At 38.9% G+C, this 26312-nt stretch overlaps 2 protein-coding genes across 5 annotated transcripts in view; one reads left to right on the top strand and one right to left on the bottom strand.

Moving 5' to 3' along the window:
• Positions 1 to 26312, top strand: part of PARP4 (poly(ADP-ribose) polymerase family member 4) — a 94657-nt gene that overhangs the window by 51550 nt on the left and 16795 nt on the right. For all 4 annotated transcript variants that reach the window (XM_081292095.1, XM_081292093.1, XM_081292094.1 and 1 more), the window contains 10 exons: positions 142 to 209; positions 1500 to 1687; positions 3363 to 3462; positions 7822 to 7992; positions 8224 to 8304; positions 14942 to 15022; positions 16289 to 16384; positions 16944 to 17066; positions 20082 to 21104; positions 24035 to 24134. In XM_081292095.1, the coding sequence (XP_081148221.1) occupies positions 142 to 209; positions 1500 to 1687; positions 3363 to 3462; positions 7822 to 7992; positions 8224 to 8304; positions 14942 to 15022; positions 16289 to 16384; positions 16944 to 17066; positions 20082 to 21104; positions 24035 to 24134 (2031 nt within the window). The remainder of the gene's footprint in view (positions 1 to 141; positions 210 to 1499; positions 1688 to 3362; positions 3463 to 7821; positions 7993 to 8223; positions 8305 to 14941; positions 15023 to 16288; positions 16385 to 16943; positions 17067 to 20081; positions 21105 to 24034; positions 24135 to 26312) is intronic.
• LOC308647803 (anaphase-promoting complex subunit 15-like) lies at positions 5729 to 6663 on the bottom strand. The gene has a single exon (XM_081292281.1). The coding sequence runs from the start codon at positions 6392 to 6394 to the stop codon at positions 6029 to 6031; it is 366 nt and encodes a 121-aa protein (XP_081148407.1). The 5' UTR covers positions 6395 to 6663; the 3' UTR covers positions 5729 to 6028.

Raw genomic sequence — 26312 nt, 5'->3', positions numbered from 1 at the left:
CATATAGTACTCTCCAAAGTATGCACATAAAGACAACATTTTTTGTGATAGCAGCAGTGGTATAAAGTAGGATTACTGTTTGTTAATAGTCAATCCAGTAAATATTTAATGGTAACACCTCACACTAATCTTATTACACAGGTTACAAGGAGTTATTTTCATATCCTAAGTACATCATGAGCAATGATGTGTCAACAGAGTTCATTATGGTGAGTAAGAGAAACTTCCTCAGTTTTCTGAGCTTTTGTCTATGAAGCTTTTAGTTGTATTATCCAGAACTTATTCCCCCTGAAGTTTTTCTATGTTGGCAGATGTGTTAGCCAGCTTTTGATTTCTGTAATGAATACCTGAGATAAATCAATTCTCAGTATTTATTTTGTCTTGTTGTTTCACAGCTTTTAGTCCATGGACTCCTGGCCCTCTTGTTTTACGTCTGTGGTGGGATAGTTCATCCTGGCAGGAGCTCATGGCGTAGGGGGCCTATTTACCTCATGACTGCCAGAAACAAGTATATCCTTCCAAGGGCACACCCTCAGTGACCTTCCACTAGGCCACACCTCCTAAAGGTTCTATCACCTCCCAGTAATGCCACAGGCTGGCAACCAAGCCTTTAACCCATGGCAGTGGAGGGGGTGAGGGCAGAGGTATGCTCATTCAAACCATAACAATGTATTCCTATAATAATGATAAAATAAATAAAAGTATATAAACTCACTAAAGAAAATTGGAAATTAAAAAGAACATAAAGAGAAAAATTGCCCATAGTCCCACCATGCAATGCAGCTAGCATTAACATTTCAGAAAGTTATCTTCTGTCCCTTGTTTTCATTCATTTAAAATGAAACAAGCTGAGAATGACATTTCACCACCTCAATCAAGGCTGGCAAACCCAGGGGTGCTTTGATGAGATGTTTCTTTGCATATATGTAATAGTTCTTTGAAAACTTTTTAAAATTTTTTTTAGTTGTAGATGGACACAATACATCTATTTTATTTATTTGTTTTTTTATTTTTTTATGTGGTGCCGAGGATAAAACCCAGTGCCTCACATGTGCTAGGCAGGCACTTTACCAATGAGCCACAACTCCAGCCCCTAAAAACTATTTTTAAAAAGCAAATAAATGCCAAGTGATAATATTTTCATTTATGCATGCCACAATTATAAACCAAAAGGACATAATTATAGTTATTTCACAAATATAGAATTAGGAAGAAGATCTTTTCGATAATGGTATATCTCTAAACCCTCCCAGGAGATGGTTTTCAGCCAGGCATGGTAGTGGCACGTCTATAATCCCAGTGACTCCAGAGGCTGAAGCAGGAGGATCGCAAATTCAAGAATAGTAGTGAGACCCTGTGTCAAGGGCTGGAGATTTGGCTCAGTGGTTAAGCAACTCTTACCAAAAAGAAAAAAGGAGATGTGCTTCAGTGAATGATTGCAGTTAATGGTGAGTATAATCCAAAAAGGAATAAATGATCTTTTGTTTCAATTCCTACAGTCTGCTACACCTACTATGGGGAACACAGACTTCTGGAAAATGCTCCGGTATTTAAGTTTACTGTACCCTTCTCAAGGGTTACGAAATATTCTCCTCATATCTGATGGCCACCTCCAAAATGAGAGTCTAACATTGCAGCTTGTGAAAAGAAACGTCCACCATACCAGATTGTTCACCTGTGGGGTGGGGTAAGTCTCAGAGATCTGGTTGCTATGGTAAAAGACAGCTAGCAGGCAGGTCTTTTAGATGGCATGAACAGGATTTTTGAAAGTCTAGAAATTGATAGTAGTATATAGAAGCTATATAGGGCACAGGGCAGAGCTCTGGGCTCTGGGCCAGATTGCGTGGATCTCAAAACTCCAGTAGGCCACTCATTCATTAGCTGTGATCTCAGGCAAGTTATTTAACCTTGCCTTTGTAAAATGAAGGTGAAAGTGAAAATACCTGCCTCGTTGGATTATTTCACACAACAACCCAGATGTCCAGCTTGTCCTGAGCCTGGGCACAGTTCCCTCTGGCAAATTGGACTAGTTGGAGGTTGTCTGCCCTTTGGTCCATGCCCCCATTTCCTGTTGCCTTGCTCCCTCTTTTATGGCTCTATATTTGCATTTTCAAACCTCTAGTATACATTTCCTAAGAAATTACCCCAACACAAATATAGTTAGTTCCATGGGATTATACTAAGGTATGTGGCATCCATGTAAGGAAATGACAGAGCAAAGTGGGCTTCCTGGTATTCATACAGAGCTCCCATCCCATGCCAGGTGGGGAGTTGTGGAGGGTGGGTGGGGAAACCTGGGTTCTTCCTGAAACAACCCCACAAATGGTTGTTAGGTACCTCTATTCTGAGATAATGCATAGAGCAGGCCCTCCCCTCAGCACATTGTTCAGGTAGGGGAAGGGCTGTTTCTTTGGAAAACAGATGTGAAGAATTTCTACTTTTTTCTTTTCAAAATTTTTTTTGGTGTGGGAAATGAAACCCAGGGCCTAGGCATGCCAGGCAAGCACTCTACCACTGAGCACATCCCCAACACAGGAATTTCTTCCTTCCTTTCCTTCCCTTCCCTTCCCTTCCCTTCCCTTCCCTTCCCTTCCCTTCCCTTCCCTCCCCCTTCCCTTTCCTCCCCCTTCCCTTTCCTCCCCCTTCCTTCCTTCCTTCCTTCCTTTTTTCCTTCCTTCCTTCCTTCCTTCCTTCCTTCCTTCCTTCCTTCCTTCCTTCCTTCCTTCCTTCCTTTCTTGTTGTAGATGGACAGCATGCCTTTACTTTATTTGTTTATTTTTGTATGTGGTGCTAAGGATTGAACCCAGTACCTCACATGTGCTGGGCAAGCTCTCAGCACTCAGCTGTTATAGCCCCAGCCCAGGAATTTCATTTTTTTTTTTTTTACTACTGTAAAAAATAAATAAGTCCTCTATACATGAAAGCTTAAATTAAGCAAACCTTCAGATATTTCCTTCTGTCTGTTATCATTTATTTTCTCCCTCCCTCCCTCCTCCCCTCCCCCCTCCTCCTCCTCCTTCTTCTTCTTCTTCTTCTTCTTCTTCTTCTTCTCTCTCTCTCTCTCTCTCTCTCTCTCTCTCTCTCTCTCTCTCTCTCCTCTCTCTCTTTCTCTCTTTCTCTCTTTCTCTCTCTCTCTTTTTCTTTCAAGCACTGGGGATAGAACCCAGGCTTTGTGTATGCTAGGCAAGCACTTTATAGCTGAGCTTTGCCCTGACCCCATTTTATCTCTTTAACATTAGCTATAGAAAAGTAACTTCTTTTTCATATAATGTCTCTTCTATTAAGCTTTGTCAACATTGTTAACATGTACTTTAAAATGTGTGCAAGATTTCTTGAAACTAAAACATGTGAAATGTGATCAGTTCTACAGCAAATCGCCATATCCTAAGGACTTTGTCTCAGTGTGGTGCTGGAGTTTTTGAATATTTTAACTCAAAATCCAAACATAGTTGGAAAAAACAGGTATGTTTTTTAAACATCTTATCTCTAGTCTTATGTTTACATGCAGAAATATTATATTCTTACATGACTGACAGTATCTTCCATGTTTTCATGGGGAGCTGTAAAAAAGCAAAAGCTACCAAGTGAACCGCAATCTTCAGATAGTACTCATTTTGTAACTAGCAAGGACAGAGTGATCACTTAATCAGACCTTCCTCCTAATTGTTGGATTTCTCCTTTTTATTTTTTATTTTTGTAGTTGTAGATGGACAGAATGCCTTTATTTTATTTCTTAATTTTTAGGTGGTGCTGAGGATTGAACCCAGTGCCTCACGCATGCTAGGCAAGCGCTTTGCCACTGAGCTACAGAGCCAGCCCTCCTTTCTTTTTTTTTTTTTTTTTTGTACTGGGAATTGAACCCAGGGACACTTTATAGCTAGGCTATATCCCCAGCCCTTTTTGTTTTTTATTTGAGATAGTGTCTGGCTAAATTGCTAAGGCTGGCCTGGAACGTACCATATAATCCTGTAATCCTATAATTACACAAAACCCTGTAATCCCAGCAACTCAAGAGGCTGAGGCAGGAGAATCAGAAGTTCCAGGCCAGCCTTATTGAAACTGGAGTTTTGAGATGAGACAAGAGTCCCTGATTCACCAATTTCCTTCTGGGTTCTCGTCTCACAAATTTGAGGAATAAAATCCACGGACAATAGCAGAAAGGAAGAGTAAACAGAGTAGGATTTTAAGTGAGAAGAAAGAGAACTCACAAGATGTGGGAGGGGCCCAAATATCAGAAAAACCTGCTTTGGTGTGCTAGCTTAGGGGCATATATGGTTTTGGGTAGACTATGGAGCAAAATCTGTTAACCAGGCATTGAAAAGTGTCAAGGCTATTGGTGGTTTCCTTTAGCCTGAATTTTAATCCTTCAAGTAACTCCCATCTGGGTTCACTCTCACTTTCCATTTTACCACCTCTCCAGGACAGAGGAGTTGGCTAAAGTATTCTCACAGGTGAGCCTCATGGATTTTTACTTTAGAAATAGGCCTTGATGGTACCCATTAATATTTCTACCAGTTAGACTCCTTGTGTGGTCTCTGCATTTGAACAAGACCTCAGTTGGAGCCCAACATTTCTGATTACTGACCATTGACTATTCTTACTCATTAGCAACTTAGTGAGACCCTGTTGAAAAATAAAAAATGTCATCTAGAGATTATTTAAAGTATATTGAGAATATGTGAATGTACTATACAAATACTGCAACATTTTATATAAGGGACTGGAACATCTGCAGATTTTGGTGTCCTGGGAGATCCTTGAACCAATTCCCAATAGACATGTTTTTCTGGGATTTCTTTTTTTTTTTTTTTTTTTTTTTTTCAGCACTGGGGATCAAACCCAGGGCCTCACACATGGTATGCAAGTGTTCTACCACTAAGCTATATCCCCAGCCCTTGGTTTACTTTTTAATGTGGCAAAATATTACATAAAGTTTATCACTTTAACCCCCCCTTCTCCCCTCCTTTTCTTCCTCTGGCTGGGGATGGAACCCAGGGTCTCACACATGCTAAGTAAGCACTCTACCACTGACCTACATCCTCAGTCCTTTAGCCATTTTTAAGTGTATAGTTCACTGGCATTAAGTACATTCACAGTGCTGTGCAGTCATCACCATTTATCCACATCCAGAACTTTTTCATCATCTCAAACAGAAATAATTCCACATTGTCTCCTCTGCTGTTCCCACTAACCTCTCTTCTACTTTCTGTATCTTATATAACTGTAAGACATTTGTCCATTTGTATATGGTATATTTCATTTAGCATTATGTTTTAAAAATTCATCTATATTATAGCATGTGAAGAATTTCTTTCCTTTTTAAGGCTGAATAATATTCCATATACACCACATTTTGTTTTTCCGTCAATGGACATGTTATTTCTCCTCTTTGGTGTTGTGAATTTTTCCACAGTGAGCATTGGCATTTGAGTCCCTGTATTCAATTTGGAGTATATACTCAGAAATGAAATTACTTCATCATATGGTAACTCTGTTTAATTTTTTTAAGATCTTCCATTCTGTCCTCTACAGCAGATATATCATTTCACATTCCCAGAAACAATGTACCAGGATTTCAATTCTCCAGTACTTAATGGGGAGGGGAGGCATTGAAATACTGAGAACCAAACCCAGGGCTTTGTCTATGCCAGGCATAGACACTGAGCTATATACCCCTGACCCTCAAATAGTCATTATTTTGTTTTGGAGGGATTTTTTTTTTTTTTTTGAAAAGTCATTCCTGTGTCTTTATTAAAGAGAGTTAGAAAGAAACCAGACCTGGCAACCAAGGGGTGAGGTACTGGCCAGGCAGGTGGGGTAGGCTCAGGCTCTGGGAATTCAAGGGCCAACTGATGGCCTAGGAGGGGTCAAGGAGACCAGGTTCTTGCAGCAGCTGAGGAAGTGCCCAAGGGTGAGCTTTTAGGCATTGGGGCCATCAGCTGGTTCTGTAGGCTGAGGAACTAGGGCAGGGATGTAGGGTAGGTTAGGCTGGCCTGGAATCGCCCTGAGGCCACCCTGCCTTGTCTACCTAGATCATCCACTGGTCCTGATCCTGTTTGTTGCCTTCCATGTCCACCTCATTGACCTCTCCATCATCAGGTGACTCGTTATAGTCATTCATCTCGTCCATGTCCTGCATGTCCTCATCATCCTCTGAGTCCTCTTCACTGTCCTCATCGTCTTCATCATCCTCCTCTTCCTCATCATCATAGTGCTCTGAGGCTGGCTTGCCAATAGGTACCAGGTTGTTGTCTTTCTCTGCGATGCTTTGAAGCCAGGCCTGATGCTGCTGTTCCTGCTGCTGCAGCTCTGTCTCCTCCACACAGGGCCGATCCAGATTAAACCACAGTGTCTCAGTCACCCGGGGGAAGAGTGAAGGGAACAAGGTGGACATGGCTCCTGGGTTTGAGTCCTGGCTCCACCACTCACTAGGTGTTTGACTTTTGCCAAGTCACTTAACCTCTCTGGGCCTGTTTCCTCATCACTTCTTTGATGGACCCGTCAAACTGGGGGCTTGCACCACGTGCTATCAGGGTCCAGTAAGCAATCAGATAAATCCCAAAGGTTCCGATTTAAAACTTCTTAGCTCACAGACAGGAAAACTGAGACCCAGCGACAGGAAGATACTGGCTTCAGGTCACAAGGTGAGTTGGGACTTAAAACTAGTGCAGGGAAGGGATCCAGGCCAGGCACCCGCCGGAGGCGGCAGCCGGCGGCGACCCGGAAGCGGGATTTTTTTTTTTAAAGAGAGAGTGAGAGAGGAGAGAGAGAGAGAGAGAGAGAGAATTTTTAATATTTATTTTTTAGTTCTCGGTGGACACAACATCTTTGTTGGTATGTGGTGCTGAGGATCGAACCCGGGCCGCACGCATGCCAGGCGAGCGTGCTACCACTTGAGCCACATCCCCAGCCCTTGGAGGGATTTTAATAGCCCTGCTGATGAGTGTGAAATTATATCACATTGTGGTTTTGATTAGCATTTTCTTTCTTTTTTTTTTTTTTTTTTTTTTTTTTTTTTGTGTGTGTGTATGCTAGGGATTAAAGCCAGGGGCGTTTAATCACTGAACCATATCCCCTGCCCTTTCTTTTTTTATTTCTTTGGTTTTTTTGTTTTTTTTTTTAAGAGAGAGAGAGGGAGGGAGGGAGGGAGGGAGAGAGAGAATTTTCTTTAATATTCATTTTTTAGTTTTCGGTGGACACAGCATCTTTATTTTATTTTATGTGGTGCTGAGGATCGGACCCAGTACCCTGAACATGCCAGGCGAGCGCACTACCGCTTGAGCCACATCCCCAGCACCCCTGCCCTTTTCTTATATTTTTATTTAAAGACAGGGTTTTGCTGAGTTGCTTAGGGCCTCACTAAGTTGCTGAGGCTGGCTTTGAACAAACAATCCTCCTGCTTCAGCCTCCCAGATCACTGGAATTACAGGCATGCACCATCATGCTTAGCCAGTATTTTCTTGATGTTTAGTTATGTTGAGCATCTTTTCATGTGCTTACTGGCAAATTACATATCTTTTTTGGAGAAATGCCTTTCAAGTCTTTTGTAGAACTAGTTTTTATAACTGGAATCTATTCTTACCAAAGTTGTGTATTCGTAGTTAGCTAATGGAATAATTTTAATGATGTAAATTTAAATGATGCAATTATGCTATTATTAAAAATTCTATATAAAACCTCTTTGGAAAAGTACTTTATATCAGGAAAAAGGAAGAAAAAAAAACTACAAAATCTCCAAGGAAGAAAAAGTAAACTTTAAGTGTTACATTATAATTTTGGGGATGTAACATTAAAAGAGAAATAATTCTTCTTTTATTAAAGGTAAAAGACCAAATGACCAGGATATGTTCCCCAAGTTGCCACTCTGTCTCTGTTAAATGGCAGCAACTTAGTACAAATGCACCCAAGGCCCTGCAGGCTCCAGCCCAAGTGCCATCCTTGTTCCATAATGACAGACTTCTTGTCTATGGATTTATTCCTCATTGTACACAGGTAAGAATAAGCACATTTTGTTATACCAGAGATAAAACAATGTATTTTGCTTATATATATATTTTTTTCTTATCTCTCTCTCTCACTGGCAGATTTTTCCCTTTTAGGAACATAGTTGGGAGGATTTTCATTTCCATTGAGAGGGGAGAGGATGTCACTAATCACATTATAGTAACCAAGATACTGTGACATAGAAAAGCTAATGAAGAACTAATGTTTTTCCCTTTTCAGGCAACTCTGTATGCACTAATTCAAGAGAAGGAATTTTGTACAATGGTATCAACTACAGAGCTTCAGAAAACAACTGGGACGGTAAGGTTTACAATCTGAACTATGGGGCTGGGGTGTAGCTCAGGACTAAAGTGCATGTCTAGCATGTGTGAGGCCCTGGGTTCAATCCCCAGCACCACAAACAAAACAAAACAAACTTTTTAAAAAACCTCTATAGTTAAAAAAAGAAAGAAGAAAAACTCTCTATAGTTATAATATTATATTTTCATATACAAGTTCCACATACTTTCTTTGTTATAGTTTTGGGTTGATACATCAGCACACGATTTGGAGGGTGGATATCTGTATAAATGGGATCACTTTCCTTCAGTGGCTCTTCATCTGGGATTCTGGAGTCTGGATATATCCTTATGGGTATATATCCCTATGACTATGAATAACGGCAACTGAATATGGCATTTTATGTGAAAATTTTTATAGGGAGATTCTCAAACATGTTCATGACTCATTAAAAGTTCAGTGCTACTGGTCCCTTAAGTTACTTAAAATGTTAATTATAACAGTGCTAGACTGAGAGTAAACCACATCATATATTGAAGATTTTTTTTTACATTTTTATATTAAAAGCAAAGGAGTTATGAAAGAAATAGCTCCTGTTTCCTCTCTACTCAATACTTCTAGTATCCAGATGTGGGTCCCCCCACACACACTGACTAGTTCATTAGTACCAGCTGTATGACTTTCAATTCAATTCAATTCTGACACCATCTGCTCAGGCCAAAAGAGTAAGGGCTTAGTCTCACAGGACTGCCCCAGTTCAAATGCCAATCACAAGTGGTGGGTTCTCATGTTACCCAATGTCTGAGTTGGATTCAAGTTAGAGGTTCCCACAGTCCTTCCTAGGCTCAGTAATTTGCCATAACAGTTCACAGAAGTGTTCATGAAATAGAAAAAGTATTTCAATGCGCTGAGCAGAAAAGTTTAATTTTATAGACAGATAAGGGCTAAAGAAAGCAGAAATGAACAAAAATAGAGGGGGAAAGAATAAAGGGGAAGGTTAGTAAAGGAGTAGAATATTCATATCTTTTCCTGGAACAGGCAGAGATTTTCTGGAACTCAGGTCTGGTGTTTCCTGTTATGGCATTGGTCGAATGTCACTATGGGAATTAGATTATAATGAAGTTAAAGGTTGTCTGGTGGTCACTCAGACAGCCATCTTTGATCCCTCAGTTTTCACTAGTCCACTGACAAGGAAATTCCTCTCCTCTAATATAAACAAGATTAGGTAGGGACAGATAAACAATATCAGGCAGGTAATCAATCTTTGTCCTTGTCCTCAATGCCAATCTAATAACAAGGACATGGTTTTGAGCAAAAGGAAAAAGGTTTATTGCTTTGCTAGCAAAGAAGAAGCATGGAGGTCTTCTGTCCCAGAGGCTGTATGATTCTGCCTATCTAGGAAACCAGAGGGCTTTTAAAGAGGTGATTCAAAGACTATATTCCATGTTTTCTCTGTTGAAATTGTAATTCACTTTGGGAGATAGTCATTTCTGAGATCTTCTGGTGTCTTCCCCAAAGTCTAGATTACTTCCTTCTTATGGCAGGTGTTTGCTCGAGGACAGATAACTGCCTAGGATGAGGAAGAAAGGCAATCCTGTTTCCCCTGAGATCAGGGAAGGGGAGAGACTAGGGAGGAGCCAGGAGAAAGAAACAGGTCTCTTTTTTAAAAAATAAGTGCAGTGGCTAGGTGCAATGGCGCTTGCTTGTAATCTCAGTAGCTTGGGAGGCTGAGGCAGGAGGATGTCAAGTTCAAAGCCAACCTCAGCAAAAACGAGGTGCTAAGCAACTCGGTGAGACCCTGTCTCTAAATAAAATACAAAATAGGGTTAGGGATGTGGCTCAGTGGTCGAGTGCTCCTGAGTTCAGTCCCCAGTACCCCCCTCAAAAATAATAATAAGTGTAGTGGTAGAGCAGCAAGGGCTATATTCAAACCTTAAAGTGGACCACTGTTATATTACTAGAGGTAGTACACTGGGTAACCATTTCAAATTTTCTTTCCTGGGGCTAGGTATGCAGCTCAGGGTTTAGAGTTTACATGCTTAACATGTGTAAAACCCTAAGTTCAATCCTAACACCCAAATGAAAAGTTAAATTTCTTATATGTCTGGAACAGGGAGACAAAACAATAGAAAATAACTAATTAGTTCACTTGTGTTTATTTGTGTATAGATTAAGACAGAGAACTTCATTATTATGCTGATTGAAACTGGCCTGTTTGGGAAATTTGATTATTATCTCTCATTTCTCCTAGTTTCCTGGAAGGTTATTTAACAGTTTAGCTTCCATTAGAAATGGAACTTTAGCATGAGTGATCCCATTTTTATTTTTCATCTGGCTTGTAGGGGCCCAGTGCAAGAGCACAGTCCAAAACAATATATTCCTATAAATTATATTTAACATTAAAGAAGGATGTTATAAATGATAAAAATGAGGACTAAAAGATGCATTGACAACTAAAAAGAATTTTTTAAATGATAAAAATGAAGCAAGAGAAAGAGGAACATAGGGTAGTATCTGTAAGAATCCCAAGCACAGAGCCAGATACCGTGGCCCACATCTGTAATCCCAGTGACTCTGGAGACTGAGGCAGGAGAATCACAAGTTCAAAGCCAGCCTCAGCAATTTAGCAAGGCCCTAAGCAACTTGGCGAGACCCTGTCTCAAAATAAAAAAATAAAAATAGCTGGGATGTGGTTCAGAGGTTAAGCACCCCTGGGTTCAATTCCTGCTATATTAAAAAAAAAAAAAATCCCAAGCACAGGAGCTTCTGATTCCATGAAGTTGAGGGTGTACCCTTCCTACATGTGAATGTGAACCTGGTTGGAAGTTTTCTGAATCCCTTCAATTGGAGTTTTTAATGCAGGCTTTATTGCAATGACATGATTGATTAAATCATTAAATCATTAACTCTCCTACCTAGAGGTTATAAAGTGGGATTTAAAGTTCCAACCCTCTAATTACAGTTTGGGTAACCAGCCCCCATTCTTAGGAATCTCCCCAAAATCACCTAGTTAACTAAAACTCAGTTGTTATAAATAACAAAAAAGCCAGAGACCCTGCACCTACTAGAAGAAAATGTAGGCCCAACTCTCCATCATGTAGGTTTAGGAATTTATTTCCTAAAAAAGACTCCTAAAGGGCTGGGGTTGTGGCTCAGTGGTACAGCACTCGCCTCACACGTGGAAGGCACTGAGTTCGATCCTCAACACCATATAAAAATAAAATAAAGGTAATGTGTCCATTTACAACTAAAAGAAATATTTTTTTAAAAAAGACTCCTGGGCTGAGGATGTGGCTCAAGGGGTAGCGCGCTCGCCTGGCATGCGTGTGGCCCGGGTTCGATCCTCAGCACCACATACAAACAAAGATGTTGTGTCCGCTGAAAACTAAAAATAAATAAATAAATAAATATTTAAAAAAAATTCTCTCTCTCACACCTCTCTCTCTCTCTAAATAAATAAATAAATAAATGTCTGTCAACAACTAAAAGAAAATATTAAAAAAAAATAAAATTAGAAAAGGACTGGGGAGGTAGTTCAGAGGTAGACTGCTCCTGTGTTCATTCCCCAGTACTAAAAACAAATGAGCAACAACATCAACAAATGAAGCTCCTTTTACCTTTATCGCTCTGGAGCTATTTAAGGAGCCAACAAGAAACCCAAATGTAACAATGAATGCTCCTATGCTCTTACAAGGATTTTATTACAAGGGTTTGTAATAAAATTGGACCCCATCCATGGGGTCCAATGAGATCCTCAGAAGAGGGGAACCACAATGTGGCCCTGGCAAGTTCTTGACTTACACTTCAGAAGGGAATTTCAGGACACCTCAAAGGAGGAACAAGCAGATATTTATTTAGGAAAATTAAGAGATTTATTCAAGCAAGGAAGCAATAGAGTAGGAAATGCATTCAAAGGGGGACAGAGTATGGGTGCCTCAGAGTGAAACACGATTTTGAGGTCTCAGCTTTCTCTTTTTTAAAAGGACACTTTAATAAATGATGGACATGAGATGCATACAAGGGTGGAACACAGAGCAGATCACAGTGATCTGGTTCTTCTTAAAATTTTTAGGTTAATTTATCTACTTAATAGCCCTTTGACTGTATAACTATCACAAATTTCTAACAATGTCAAGAATTAAAAAGTTTCAAAAGAGAATAAACCAAAAAAGAATTAAAATGCTTCTCTGAATTAGTCTAAAAAATGTATTTTATAAGCACAAGGTATATAGGCACTAACTAACTGACTTAAAATACTCAAAGATTTATTAGACCTTTTAAGTATTTTTTTAGTTGTAGATGGATATAATACCTTTATTTATTTATTTATTTATTTTATGTGGTGTTGAGGATTGAACCCAGTGCCTCCCAGGTGCTAGGCAAATGCTCTGCCACTGAGGTACAAGCAAGCCACCATTTATTGGACCTTTTAAGAATTGAGGCCTGGGGCTGAGGATGTGGCTCAGTGGTTAAGAGCCCCTGGGTTCAATCCCCAGTACCAAAAAAAGAAAAAGGAAAAAAAGAATTGAGGCCTAGGGGTAGAAGGTGAGGGTATCTATGGAGTTTTTAGATTTAAAGCTATGGACCTTCTTTCATGTTTGTCTTCTTTCTGCCTATCCTTATTTCTTCTGTCCTACCTCACCCAGAACCAGGGACATGACCAAGATATATATTTCTTATTATGCTACAATATTATAAATTATCACTGAAAATTTTGCATTATGTGTATTAGTACTGAGTCTACTATAGTTCCACCTTGAAAATTTTAAACTATGTATGCTATTTATGTTGTTTGTTATTCATGGGAGTATTTGTATAATGAGATGCATTATACAAATGTTGGGAGCATCAAACTAAATGTTTGAACTGGGCTGTATATGTTCCCATCCTGGGTACAAGTTGACCTTTGAAAAATTGCTAACTTCTGTGGACCTTCTGTACAATGGACCACTTCCCCCAAACTACCCAGAGATTAAGACCACACTTTGTCCCTTTATTACAAAGCAGCTTAATTTTTGCCAGTCACCATTATAATTCCTAACTAACAAGTGATTACCAACCTTCTTGCAGTTTAAGCCATTAAGACAGCCATCATTTTGTAAAATCTTTGAATCTGTGTTTAGTCTTTGTTCTAGACTAGACTGACTTTATTTTAGATTGACAGGAGTAAGAGGTCCATTGCACATGTTAGCAAAGTCAATGAGCAATGGTGATACACACTTGTAATTCCAGCTACTCGGGAGGCTGAAGCAGGAGGATCATAAATTAGAAGCCAGCCTCAGCAATTTAGTGAGACCCCATTTCAAAACAATAAAAAGGGCCAGGGGTGTGGCTCAGTGGTGGGGACCTCTGAGTCCAATCCTCAATACATTGTTGGGGAGCAACAATATTTCAGAAAACTGTAGTCCAGATTCATCTGTGGATGGATCTGAGACCTGATTTAACAGTGGCTTTCAATTTTCTTTTAAGTGCCCTGAACCAATGCTACTTCATTTTTATTTTATTCCATGACAATAGAAAAATAACTGATTGGTTAACATCAGATTACTTCAAGTCACCATGTTTGGAAGGATTAAAACAGGGAACTTCGTTATCATGCTAATTGAAACTGTCCTATTTGTAGAACTGGCCATCTTTGATTTTTCATGGTATCATATCTTGAAAGGTCAGATGATGACTTAATTTCAGTTTGCTGACATAGACCTTTAGCATGAATGATTGTGTTTTGATTTTTTATCTGGTCTTTTGCGGCCTAACATAAGAGCTTAGCCCCAAAGAATAGACTCATAAACTTTATTTGATAGAACTTAGGGAAATCTCGATATTGCTTTAAAAATTGGATCTAAGAGTGAAATTAGGTAAAAGAATCTTACTTGGGAAGAAGTCTTCTTCCCTAAAATCACAGTATTTAAAGTTGTTCTTCCTCTGTGAATGGTGGTCTTATCAATAACAAAGTCATAAGAGTTGGAATTATGGATAGCAGACGTTGCCGTTTAAGATCAGTTCCACTTCACTGTGAACATCCCAGAGCCTCCAGTCTGGTGGAGACCGTTTGCAGGTAGACATTCCGGCACCTGGCTGGCTCTTCCTGTAGAGGAAGAGTAGTTTTAAAGTTTTGAAATAGATTGGCATGATGGTCACACCTATAATCCTGGCAATTTGGGATTCTGAAGCAGGAGGGATTATAAATTCAAGGCCAGCCTGGGCAATTTAACAAGACTGTGTCTCAAAATAAAAAGAGATTGGGATCTAGCTCATTGGTAAGGTTCCTTGCATTCCATCCCTAATACAATAAATAAATAAATAAATAAATAAATAAACAAATAAAATTTTGAAATAAGTTACATTAGCAAAATGACCTTGTACAGGAAAAGCAAACACTAGGGACAGAAATCAGATGGGTGGTTGGCAGAGCTGGGGGTGACTGCAAAGGGGCCCAAGGAAACTTCCTAGAGGGAAGGGAATATTCTGTATCTTCATTTTGGTGCTGGTCACCTAGCTGTATTCATTTGATAAAACTCATAAGATTGTATAGTTAAAAGGAGTGAATTTGCTGAATGTAAATTATTATTCTGAAGTTTTTTATATGGTAGTCTATGTAAGTATTTAATTACAAATCATTTGTATCTTTTTTTTCCCCATGGATGTGTAAGCACAGATGATTCACAAGCTGGCAGCAAGAGCTGTGATCAGAGATTATGAAGATGGCATTCTCCACGAGAATGAAACCAGCCATGAGGTTTGTTCTTTTCCTAGTAAAAACCTTTATGCATTGTTTTAGATCATTCTTTTTTTTAAAAGAGAGAGTGAGAGAGGAGAGAGAGAGAGAGAGAGAGAGAGAGAGAGAGAGAGAGAATTTTTAATATTTATTTTTTAGTTCTCGGCGGACACAACATCTTTGTTGGTATGTGGTGCTGAGAATGGAACCCGGGCCGCACGCATGCCAGGCGAGCGCGCTACCGCTTGAGCCACATCCCCGGCCCCTTAGATCATTCTTAAATTAATTTATCCATGGAAATGTAAAGTGAGGATAGCTGGATAGAGAAGAATATGGTGTCGGGAACATTCATCACAGTACCTGTAACATCTATGCCTAGGACAGATATAGGTTGCTCCATGAATGTTTGTTGAATGAATTAATGAAAGAACTAATGTAAGTCATTTCCTGAGAATTCTGTGATCTTCTGCCTGTGAGAAAGAGTTTGGAGAAGGGCTTAGAGAACACTAAGTGCCCTTAATAGATGTCATTTTGGATCTCATTTGTTGCGTTACTATTTCCATTTTAATGAAGAAGCCCAGGGTCAGGATGGTGGGTAAGCTACCTAAAGATGCAAGGCAGAGCAAAAGCCCACCTGGCCCTCTCCTTGCTGTACAGATGAGGTCCCTGGCTGAGGGTTCCTCCCAGGGAGCCACCATGACAGACTGCTGGTCCCTCAGAGACTATGATCTTATATGGGCATTCATATTGAACACATCCCAAAAGAAGATGCCAGTGTATCATTCAGGACCTGGATAGTCTTGCTGACAGTCACAGTAGTTGGCAAATTGTCTTCTGTTGCCATTGTTTTTGACTGCTTTGCATCCTACTTGACTTTGATCTCCGAGGGCAACCAACCAGCCCTGCCTTGAAGAATTCTGAACAAGTCACTCTGCCTCTGCAATTCCTCAGCTTTACAATAGGAGCTACAGACTGCTTGTGAGAGAATGAGGAAGCTCCCTATGTATGAGAGTTTTGGTAAATTATGGAGAGCTATATAAATGTGAATTAGTTTTACTGTAACTTTGCTGAGTCACTTGATCCCATTTCACAGGAAATGTTGAGTTACCTATCTAACATATTTAGACAAGATCCTGACTTGATATTTACTTTGAATACTAATTATAAAATGATTTACTTGTCATAGAAAAACACCTTTTCAGATTATTTAATACTCTTTTAATTGATTGTATATAGCTAAACAGAAATAAAACAGGGTGTGGTTTTATTTGTTTTATTCTATTCTAGATGAAGAAACAAATCTTGAAATCTCTGATTATTAAACTCAGTAAAGAAAACTCTCTTATAACACAATATACAAGCTTTGTGGCAGTTGAGAAAAGGGTATGTACTATTGTTAATTGAAGGCTAAACTGTTTTATTTGTACACATTAATAAAGACTTTCTTGTTCTGATTCTTGGTGACGATGCCAGTGGGCCTCAGAGCCAATGCCTCCAGTAGGAGATACTTCAGTCTAGGACTTATGGTGATCTCTCATAAACAGCATATCTCTAAATAAACAGAAAATCTCAGCATTTTTAATGTTATAGTTATTAATTAGCTACTTGTAGACTTTAAAAATATACTACAGTTTTATTACGTTTTGGCATTTGTCATCTTTTATTAATCTAAGTAAGACTCTAAAAAAATAGAAAAAACCTAGGTTTCCCTTACCCTTGGGAGGCCCTTTCTCTTTCATAAGAGGAAAATATGTAAAGCACAGCACCCAGTGAATGCTCTATAAAGAGGAAACCTTCTTGCATGAGCCTGTCAGCTATCTCTTTTTCTTGCTTCGTACCCCCATATGTTCCAAACCCAATGTCTGCAGGTCTTTACAATGTGTGATAATCATTTAATTTGATAATATCCTTTTAAATTTAACCCAATTGTGATTCAATATAGGATGGTAACGACTCACCTTTTCCTAACATTCCAAATATTCCTGAACTTATTGCCAAAGAAGATGTAGACTTTTTGCCGTATGTGAGTTGGCAGGAGGAACAACCAGAGGCTAACATGCCACAGGTAAATGATAATTACCAAATACAATCATCTATTGCATAAGAATGGAGATATCTAAGGCAGCGTGTTATTAGGTGATTTCATGGTTGTATGAACTCTTTAAGTTTAGGTCCCAGTCACTGAATGCAGCCTTTAGATGCAGCCCAGAGATGTAAACAGATGTATAAGGCTGCTGCTGGTCAAACACAGAATACTATTTCAGAACAGTCTTTTTTTTTTTTTTTTTTTTTTTTTACTTTTTGGTCCTGGGGATTGAACCCAAGGATGATCTACCACTGAGCTTCGTTCCTACTGCTTTCTGTTTATTTTTTATTTTGAGACAGGGCCTTGCTAAGTTTCCAGGCTGACCTCAAACTTGTGATCCTCTTGCCTCAGCCTCCAGAGTTGCTGGGATTATAGGTGGGCACCAGTGCACACAGCTACAGTAGTCTGTTTTTTACTTTTGTTTTATTTTTAATCTTGGGTATTAGATATTGAACCCAGAGGTGCTTTATCACTGAACTGCATCCCCAATTTTAATTTTTTATTTTGAGTCAGGCTCTCACTAAATTGCTAGTCTGGCCTAGAATTTGTGATCCTCTTGCCTGACTGCCCAGTCACTGAGATTATAGACATATGCCCCCATGGCCTGTGGTAGTCTTTTTTAAAAAAAAATTTAAAATTAATTCTTTTTTTTTTTGTATGTATACTAGGGATTGAATCCAGGGAGCTTTACCACTGAGCTAAGTCCCCAGCCCTTTTTTGGGACAGGGTCCCATTAAGTTGCTTAGGGCCTTGCTAAATTACACAGGCTTGCTTCAAACTTGCAATCCTCCTGCCTCAGCCTCCTGGAATTACAGGCATGAGCCACCATGCCCAACTCAGCAGTTTGTTTGTTTTAAATAAGTAGCAGTACAGTCTAAAGTAATTGTGAAGTACAAACATAATCAATAACATAGTCATTTATTATTATTATCATCATCAAACATGTTATAATAGGATTCTTAAACATGAAAAGGTACTTAACTTCATTTATTGCAAAGAGAAATGTAAATTAAAACTGCCATGTGATTTCATTTCAAGTTGGAAAAGATCAAAAAGGTAGATAATTAAAGCAGGGCATAGTGGTATATACCTTTAATATATATAAATAACTGGGGAGCTGTAATATATCTAAATAACTGGGGATGCTGAGGCAGGAGAGTCAAAAGTTCCAGGACAGCCATGGCAATTTGGTGACACCCTGTCTCAAAATTAAAAAATAAAAAGGTTTAGGAATGTAGCTCAAGTGGAAGAGTGCCATTGGGTTCAATCCCCAGTACCACCCCTCCTCCCCCACAAAAACCCTAGGTAATTGAAAGTAAAATCTAGTGATTAATACCATAGACACTATTGGCCAGAATGCTTGAATCCCAGCACCTGTGTGACCTAAACTTCTCTTAAATGCCCTAATTTTAGGAAATGGGCATTATACAGGTTAAACATTCCCAATCTGGAAAAATGAAATGCTTCAAAAATCCAAAAAAATTTTAGTACCAACATGGCTCCACAAGTTGATAATGTCACACCTAACCTCATGTGCCAAGTCACAGTAAAAACACAGGTGCACTAAAAATATTGTATAAAATTACCTTCAGGCCATGTATAAGGTGAACATAAACATAAATGAATTTTGTGTTCAGATTTGGTTCCCAAATATATATATATATATGCAAATATTCTAAAATGAGAGAAAAATATCTGAAATATGACACATTTCACATAAGAGCTTTTCAAACTAATAAAACTTATCTCAGGACTGTTGTGGAATGCAGAAAAATTACACCATAATGCATTTCCTTTTTCTTTCTTTTTTTCTTCTTCTTCTTTTTTTTTTTTTAAGTCATGGCAATTGAAAACCCAGGAACACTTTACCACTGAGCTACATTCCCCAGCTCCCCCCCCCCTCACCACCCCTTTTCTTGCTTAGGACATCACTAAATTGCTGAGGCTAGTCTTGCATTTGTGATCCTCATGTTTCGGCCTCCTGAGTTAGTGGGATTATAGGCAGCTCCATAACATTTCTGGCTCATAACAGGTATTTAATACATGTTAGCTATAATTATTAAAAGGGGTCTTTGAGAAGCCAGGCATGGTAGCACATGTCTGTAATCCCAGATACTTGGGAGGCTGAGGCAGGAAGGTCACGAGTTTGAGACCAGCCTCAGCAATGTGAAGAGACCCTCAAGAACTTAATGAAACCCTCTCTCAAAATTAAAAAATAAAAAGGATACAACAAACTAGAACTGGTTAAACCAGAAAAAATAAAAATAAATAAAAATAAATAAATAAAAAGGACTTGTGATGTAGCTTTTGAGGTAAAACACCCAAGTCCAATCCCTAGCACCAAAAAAGAAGACTAGAGTAACTTATTTCAAATTTTAGCTTATTAAAAAAATTTTTTTAGCTTATTTTAAGGCTAATTTACAGACCACAATTACTACTTATTGTAAAATCTTGGGCAAGTCACTTCTGTGGTTCTTAGTTTCTCATCTGTAAAATGAGGAGTATTTAAAATTTGTGATTCTAAGAACAAAGAGAGAAAGATCTTTCTGTGTATTGACTGCTGATATTCTCTCCAGGTCTCAGATTCCAAATTTATAAATTGCAGTGTTTAAAGCCGGGTGTCGTGGTGCATGCGTGTAATCCCAGTGGCTCTAAAGGCTGAGGCAGGAGGATTGTGAGTTCAAAGCTAGCCTCAGCAACAGTGAGGTGCTAAGCAACTCAGTGAGACCCTATCTCTAAATAAAACACAAAATAGGGCCAGGGTGTGGCTCAGTGGTTGAGTGCCCACGAGTTCAATCCCTGGTACCCACCCACCCACCCCCAAAATTACAGTGTTTTGCATAAATGATTTTGAATATATCGAATATGTTGGTGATCCTGATTCTGGAATCATGCTTTGAGACAACAATTGATTGACTACTGGAAAGAATGTTTTCTTGTTTGTTCATTTTATTCTGTTTTTCTTTTACATGAATAATTCTCCCATCTGGTCAGCCTTTTTCAGCATCCTCTGAATGGAATGAAGAACCATCACATAAACGTTTGGCTAAAAAAAAAAAAAAAAAAATTAAGATGCCTAAATTGGAAGTTTCTGAAGATTTTGAAGTGGAAAGTCCGGGAAAGCCATTGATGAATTCACTTTTACAAGCAGGATTTGAAATATCATCAATGAAAGCTATACCACAAAGCCTGTCTGTTTCCACATTTGCTTCTGGTTCACTCCCTTTCCAGGCTGCTGACAGAACCTGTTCTGCTTCCCTCTCTACTCCCAGCATACCTCCTCGGAGCAGTTGTCTTTTTGGTTCTCTTGCATTTCCCAAACAGTTTGGCCTACAGCTTGGCCAAGAAACCAAAATTTCCTTTGAGTCGGGGTCTCTTCCCAGATTTCCTCTTCAGGACCCACCTTTGAGTGGGTCTAGGAGATTCCGTAGCTCACAGAAGTTTTGTCTAGATAAACCTCATGAAGATAACATGAGCTTTTTATCTGACATCTCCCCTAGACTGGATTCTTCTCTGCAGCAGATTTCCTCTCCTCCTACACTTCTTTCTTCTTTTCATCTCACTGAAGATTTTGGTATTCATCCTCCCTGTTCTCCCTCTTTTCATCAGTTTCAAAATTCCCTAGTACCTCAGAACATCAATTATAGGCTGACAACGGATACACCTGTGCTGGCTTCTTCACCATCAAATGCATCTGAATTCGAATTTTCTGAAGATTTTCAAATTTTGGCAAGTTCAGGTTTGCAAGAAGTGGCACAGTCTTTGGGTCTTGCATCATCAGATTATTTGGAAGCACATTTTTTGACTCCCTCGAGTTGTGAAAATTTTTTTGAAACATTAGATGATGAAATACCAGTACCTCTACAGTGTAGATTTTTGAAAAAGGAGGAGAAATCTGATGTAACAAGTGATTTTTGCTTAAGCTTTCATTCACAGGAAGATGAGGATGATGTAGATGGCAAACAAAGCTGGCAGAATTTTGTGCCGTGGGCTGAACTATTCAGTCTACAGACTGAGGTATTGTCTTATTTGTTCGTTTGTGTATTCTAGTACTGGGGATAGAACCCAAGGGCACTTTACCACTGAGCTACATCCCCAGCCATTTTTTGAGATAGGGTCTCACTAAGTTGCTTAGGGCCTTGCCAAATTGCTGAGGTTGGCCATGAACTTGAGATCCTTCTGCTTCAGCCTCCAGAGTCACTGGGTTACGGACATGTCCTACGACATCCGGCTAGCTCTGTAGTTTAGCACAATGCTACTCAAGTCTGTTGGTGTTAGAACTATTTATTACCAGTCTATTTTGAAGTGAAGGGCTTGTGCCAGCTTGAAAGAAAATCTTGCTTAAAAAACCCAGTCAGCTTAATGAAAGTGTCCTTGGTGATGAATAGTATTTATTATTAACTATTAGGCCATATCTCATGCTAGTCAATGTTAATATTTCTCAACTAAAAATTAGCATCCCTGAAAAGATCATGGGGTAAGACCTTAATTTCCTTGATTCTAGCATTGATGAGTTGCAATTCATAGAAATTTCTTGTCATGAAGTAAAGAAAAGGTGCCATGAATAGACTAAATATTTTCACATAAGATATTGGGAATATAGATATTATTCAAAATGTAATATTGTAGTAAAGCTCATCATTATATTTGCTAACCTAAGGAACATGCTGTTTTAGCTACTACACTAAGACCCAGTCTTATATTCACACTTATTTGTTTCAGTGTAAATTAATTTAGTAAAGTGGAAACGACTCAGTTTAGTATACAACTATAGTACTAGATCCAGCCCTACCACCTTGTGATTTGGGGCAAGGCAGATAACCTGAGTCTTGCTTTCCTCATTCACATTATGGGGATAATAATGGCATCTAGCTCATAGTGTGCTTTTGAAGTTTAAACAGGACAATAATAGCCTCCCAACTTCCCTTGTTGAGATAAAACACACAGAGGCCTGTGGGGAGCAGGATAGCCAATAATTGTCCAGAGCATGGGGTTCTTTTTTTTTTTTTAATCTTTTTTGGAACTGGGGATCAAGCTCAGGTCTTAGTGAATGTGAGGTAGACACTTTGCCACATCCCTACCTGATACTGTTATTTCTATACTTGTTGGATGTGGTGGCACATGTTTGTAAAATCTAGAAACACAGGACACTGAGGCAGAAGGATCACAAGTTCAAGGCCAGCCTTAGCAATTTAGGGAGACCCTATCTTTAAAAAAAAGGAGGGGGGATTTAAGATGTTGCTCAATGATAGAACACCCCTCAGTTAAATCCCTAGTACCATTAAAAAAGAAAAAGAGGGGTTGGGGTTGTGGCTCAGTGGTAGAGCACTTGCCTAGGACATGTGAGGCCCTGGGTTCAATCCTTAGCACCACATAAAAATAAATAAAAGTAAAAAAAAAAGGCATTGTGTCCAACTACAAGTAAAAATATATTAAAAAAAAAGAAAGAAAATACAAGAAAACTCCAGGTCTATATTTTTATATTTAAAATTTTGCTAAGAAAGGACTGGGAGTGGAGAAGAGCCTTGCCTAGGCTTATGAGGCCCCGAGTCCCATCCCTAAGCATTGAAAAAAAAAATTGCTAGGTACGTCTTTATATTAAGTGTTCTTTCCACAAATAGAGATATAACAAAAGAAAAGGGTATGGAAGGAAACTTCTGAAAGTTGATAAATAAGTATATAGCATTGATAGTCATTATGATTTGATGGTTTCACTGGTATATGCTTATCTCCAAACACATCAAGTTATATACATGAATATTTGTAGTTTTTCTGTATTTTGATCACACCTCAACAAAGTGTTTGTTGTTGTTATTGTTTGTTTTGTTTGGGTTATTGAGAAATAAACCCAAAGATGTTTTATCAGTGAGCTACATTCCCAGCCCTTTTTATTTTTTATTTTATATTTTCATGTGGTGCTGAGGCTCAAACTCAGTGCCTCACATGTGCCAGGCAAGTACTCTACCACTGAACCACAACCCAAGCCCCAGTTTGTTTTGTTTTTGTTTTTATTTTTTGAGACAGGGTCTTGCTAAGTTGCTTAGAGTATCACTAAGTTGCTGAGGCTGGCCTCAAACTTAGCAATCCTCTTGACTCAGCCTCCCAAGTCTCTAGGATTACAAGTGTGCATCACCATGCCCAGCGAAGTGGGGTTTTTTGTTGTGGTGGTGGTTTTTATTTTATTTTACTTTATTTGTACCAGGAATTGAGCCCAGGGGCCTTTAACCACTGAGCCACATCCCCAGCCCTTTTTTATACTTTGTTAGAGACAAGGTCTCACTGAGTTGCTTAGGGCTTGGCTAAATTCCTGAGGCTGAGTTTGAACTCTTGTTCCTCCTGCCTTAGCCTCCTGAACCCCTGGGATTACAGACGTGCACCACTGTGCCCAGCTAGGAATCATGCTGTTTAAAAGTTGAAAAACATTGATTCAAAGCATTACTAGAGCCTGGCATAGTGGAGCACCCCTGTAATCCCAGCTATTCGGGAAGCCAAGACAGGAGGATCACAAGTTCAAGGCCAGCCTGGGCAACTTAACTAGACCCTGTATCAACATAAAAAAAATAAAAAGAGCCATAGCTCCATGGTAAAGTATCCTGAGTTCCATTCCCAGTATCACAAAAAAAAAAAAGTGTTTCTAGAAGAAAAAAAATGTATAACACCATTTTTAAAAGTCTATATACATGAGCCTCATTCTAGCCTTTTTTATAAATGTCACCAGATACTTATTCTCCATAGTACTTATAAGATTACAGACAATATTGTCACTAGTCTATGAAAAACTTTTATAGTAAACTTTTACAGTAAACTTTTGATTTTACAGTAATAAAAATTTCAAAAATGTCTTAATTAACTGAATAAAAATAAATGGAAACCCCAGCCCTCAAATAACATCTTAGGTGATGAAATTCCAATAATATGACTTAAATTTGTTTTCTTAAATTTCATAGGATGGATTCTGGAAACTTACATCAAAACTAGGACTTATATTAAACCTTAATACAAACGTTTTACATGACTTTCTTGAACAAAAAGGTATTCGGTCTCTAGGTAAGTTGTTTTTCAATTTATTAAGTCACCATTTTCATTCATTTTTCCATTCATTCAGAGAATGCTCCTAATTATAATAACTTATTTTGTAAACTAGTACATTCATATAATAATTATGAAAGTTATATATGAATTGTCAGCCATCAAAGGAAACAGAAGATGTCTTCTAGTCATATCTTTAGTTCTAATTAGGGAATTACTTATGCCAATTTATTAGCATATGTAGCACTAACTACTGAGGAAAAATAACCCTAAAATCTCAGTTGAACACAATCCAAGATCACTTTCTTACCCAACCTCAGACAAATATTGGTCAGCAGGGAAGGAAGTTCCACTCCACATAATTTAGAGATCCTGGCACCTTCTTTATTGTAAGTATTCTATATTCAGCATGCGGCTTTAAATTAAGCTAGTGAGAAATCACCAAGCTCTTGACGGTTTTGCATTTCTAGATAAAGAACTGCAATGTCCTTAGGATGCCTAATGAAAGCTGGAAGCACATCTCCCATGTGCTCTCCACCCTGTGCCCAGAAGGGACCCTCAAATCAAAGCTGTGCCCAATGCCCTCAGCCACCAGCGATAGTCCTACCACCTGCAATTGGCTCACTTGCTGCAACACCCTTGTAGCCAGATCTTATGGCCCAGATGGCAACCATGCAGCTAGTGTGGCTGGGCTCTGCAGTCTGGCACACACTCATCACTGGGGGATTCAGTGGAGGAAGCAATTCTGAGCCCTCTAAGCCTGATATCACTTACCAGGAGCCTCAGGGAACCCAGCCAGCATAGCAGCAGCAGCTTGGTGGCCCTTGCTTTTATGAGATAAAACAATTTTTGGAGTGTACCCACAACCAGAGTAATGAAACTGGTTCTGAAATAGTGTAGAATGGCAAATGGATTAGTCTAATCAAGAAGTTCAGGGGCTGGGGATGTGGCTCAAGCGGTAGCGCGCTCGCCTGGCATGCGTGCGACCCGGGTTCGATCCTCAGCACCACATACCAACAAAGATGTTGTGTCTGCCGAGAACTAAAAAATAAATATTAAAAATTCTCTCTCTCCTCTCTCACTCTCTCTCTCTCCTCTCTCTTAAAAAAAAAGAAGTTCAAATTGAATAAATAGAAAATTGGCTCTAATGAACAAGTTACTTTAGCATAAAAATGTAATTGATAGTGAAAATATGAAATGTAAAACCACACATAGCTTCATTATTTCTGAATGGCAATGGAAGATACTATTATTTTTTATTATTTTAGTTGTCAAAGGACATTTATTTATTTATTTATTTACTTATATGTGGTGCTGAGAATTGAATCCAGTACCTCACACATGCAAGGGCTCAACCACTGAACACAACAACAGCCTGGAAGATAGTATTCTAACTGTTTAGAAGTTCACTGAGGGGCTGGGGATGTGGCTCAAGCGGTAGCGCACTCTCCTGGCATGCGTGCGGCCCGGGTTCGATCCTCAGCACCACATACCAACAAAGATGTTGTGTCTGCCGAGAACTAAAAAATAAATATTAAAAATTCTCTCTCTCTCTCTCTCTCTCTCTCTCTCTCTCTCTCTCTCTCCTCTCTCTTAAAAAAAAAGAAGTTCAAATTGAATAAATAGAAAATTGGCTCTAATGAACAAGTTACTTTAGCATAAAAATGTAATTGATAGTGAAAATATGAAATGTAAAACCACACATAGCTTCATTATTTCTGAATGGCAATGGAAGATACTATTATTTTTTATTATTTTAGTTGTCAAAGGACATTTATTTATTTATTTATTTACTTATATGTGGTGCTGAGAATTGAATCCAGTACCTCACACATGCAAGGGCTCAACCACTGAACACAACAACAGCCTGGAAGATAGTATTCTAACTGTTTAGAAGTTCACTGAGGGGCTGGGGATGTGGCTCAAGCGGTAGCGCACTCTCCTGGCATGCGTGCGGCCCGGGTTCGATCCTCAGCACCACATACCAACAAAGATGTTGTGTCCGCCGAGAACTAAAAAATAAATATTAAAAATTCTCAAAAAAAAAAGAAGTTCACTGAGTTGGTACATAACTTGGTTCTGGACAAATGTTTGTGTGGCCTCCTTAAATCAGCAATCTTGATGATGATATTCTTTGTGAATTACTTAGAATAAAGTGATCTTCCAAAACAAAAAAATAAAATAAACTTAAGCTAG

This window comes from Spermophilus citellus (genome assembly GCF_964194105.1).
Source record: "Spermophilus citellus genome assembly, chromosome: 1".
Classification (NCBI taxonomy): Eukaryota; Metazoa; Chordata; class Mammalia; order Rodentia; family Sciuridae; genus Spermophilus; species Spermophilus citellus.
Note: the sequence above shows the minus strand (reverse complement) of the source record. Positions and strands in the feature narration are given on the sequence as shown.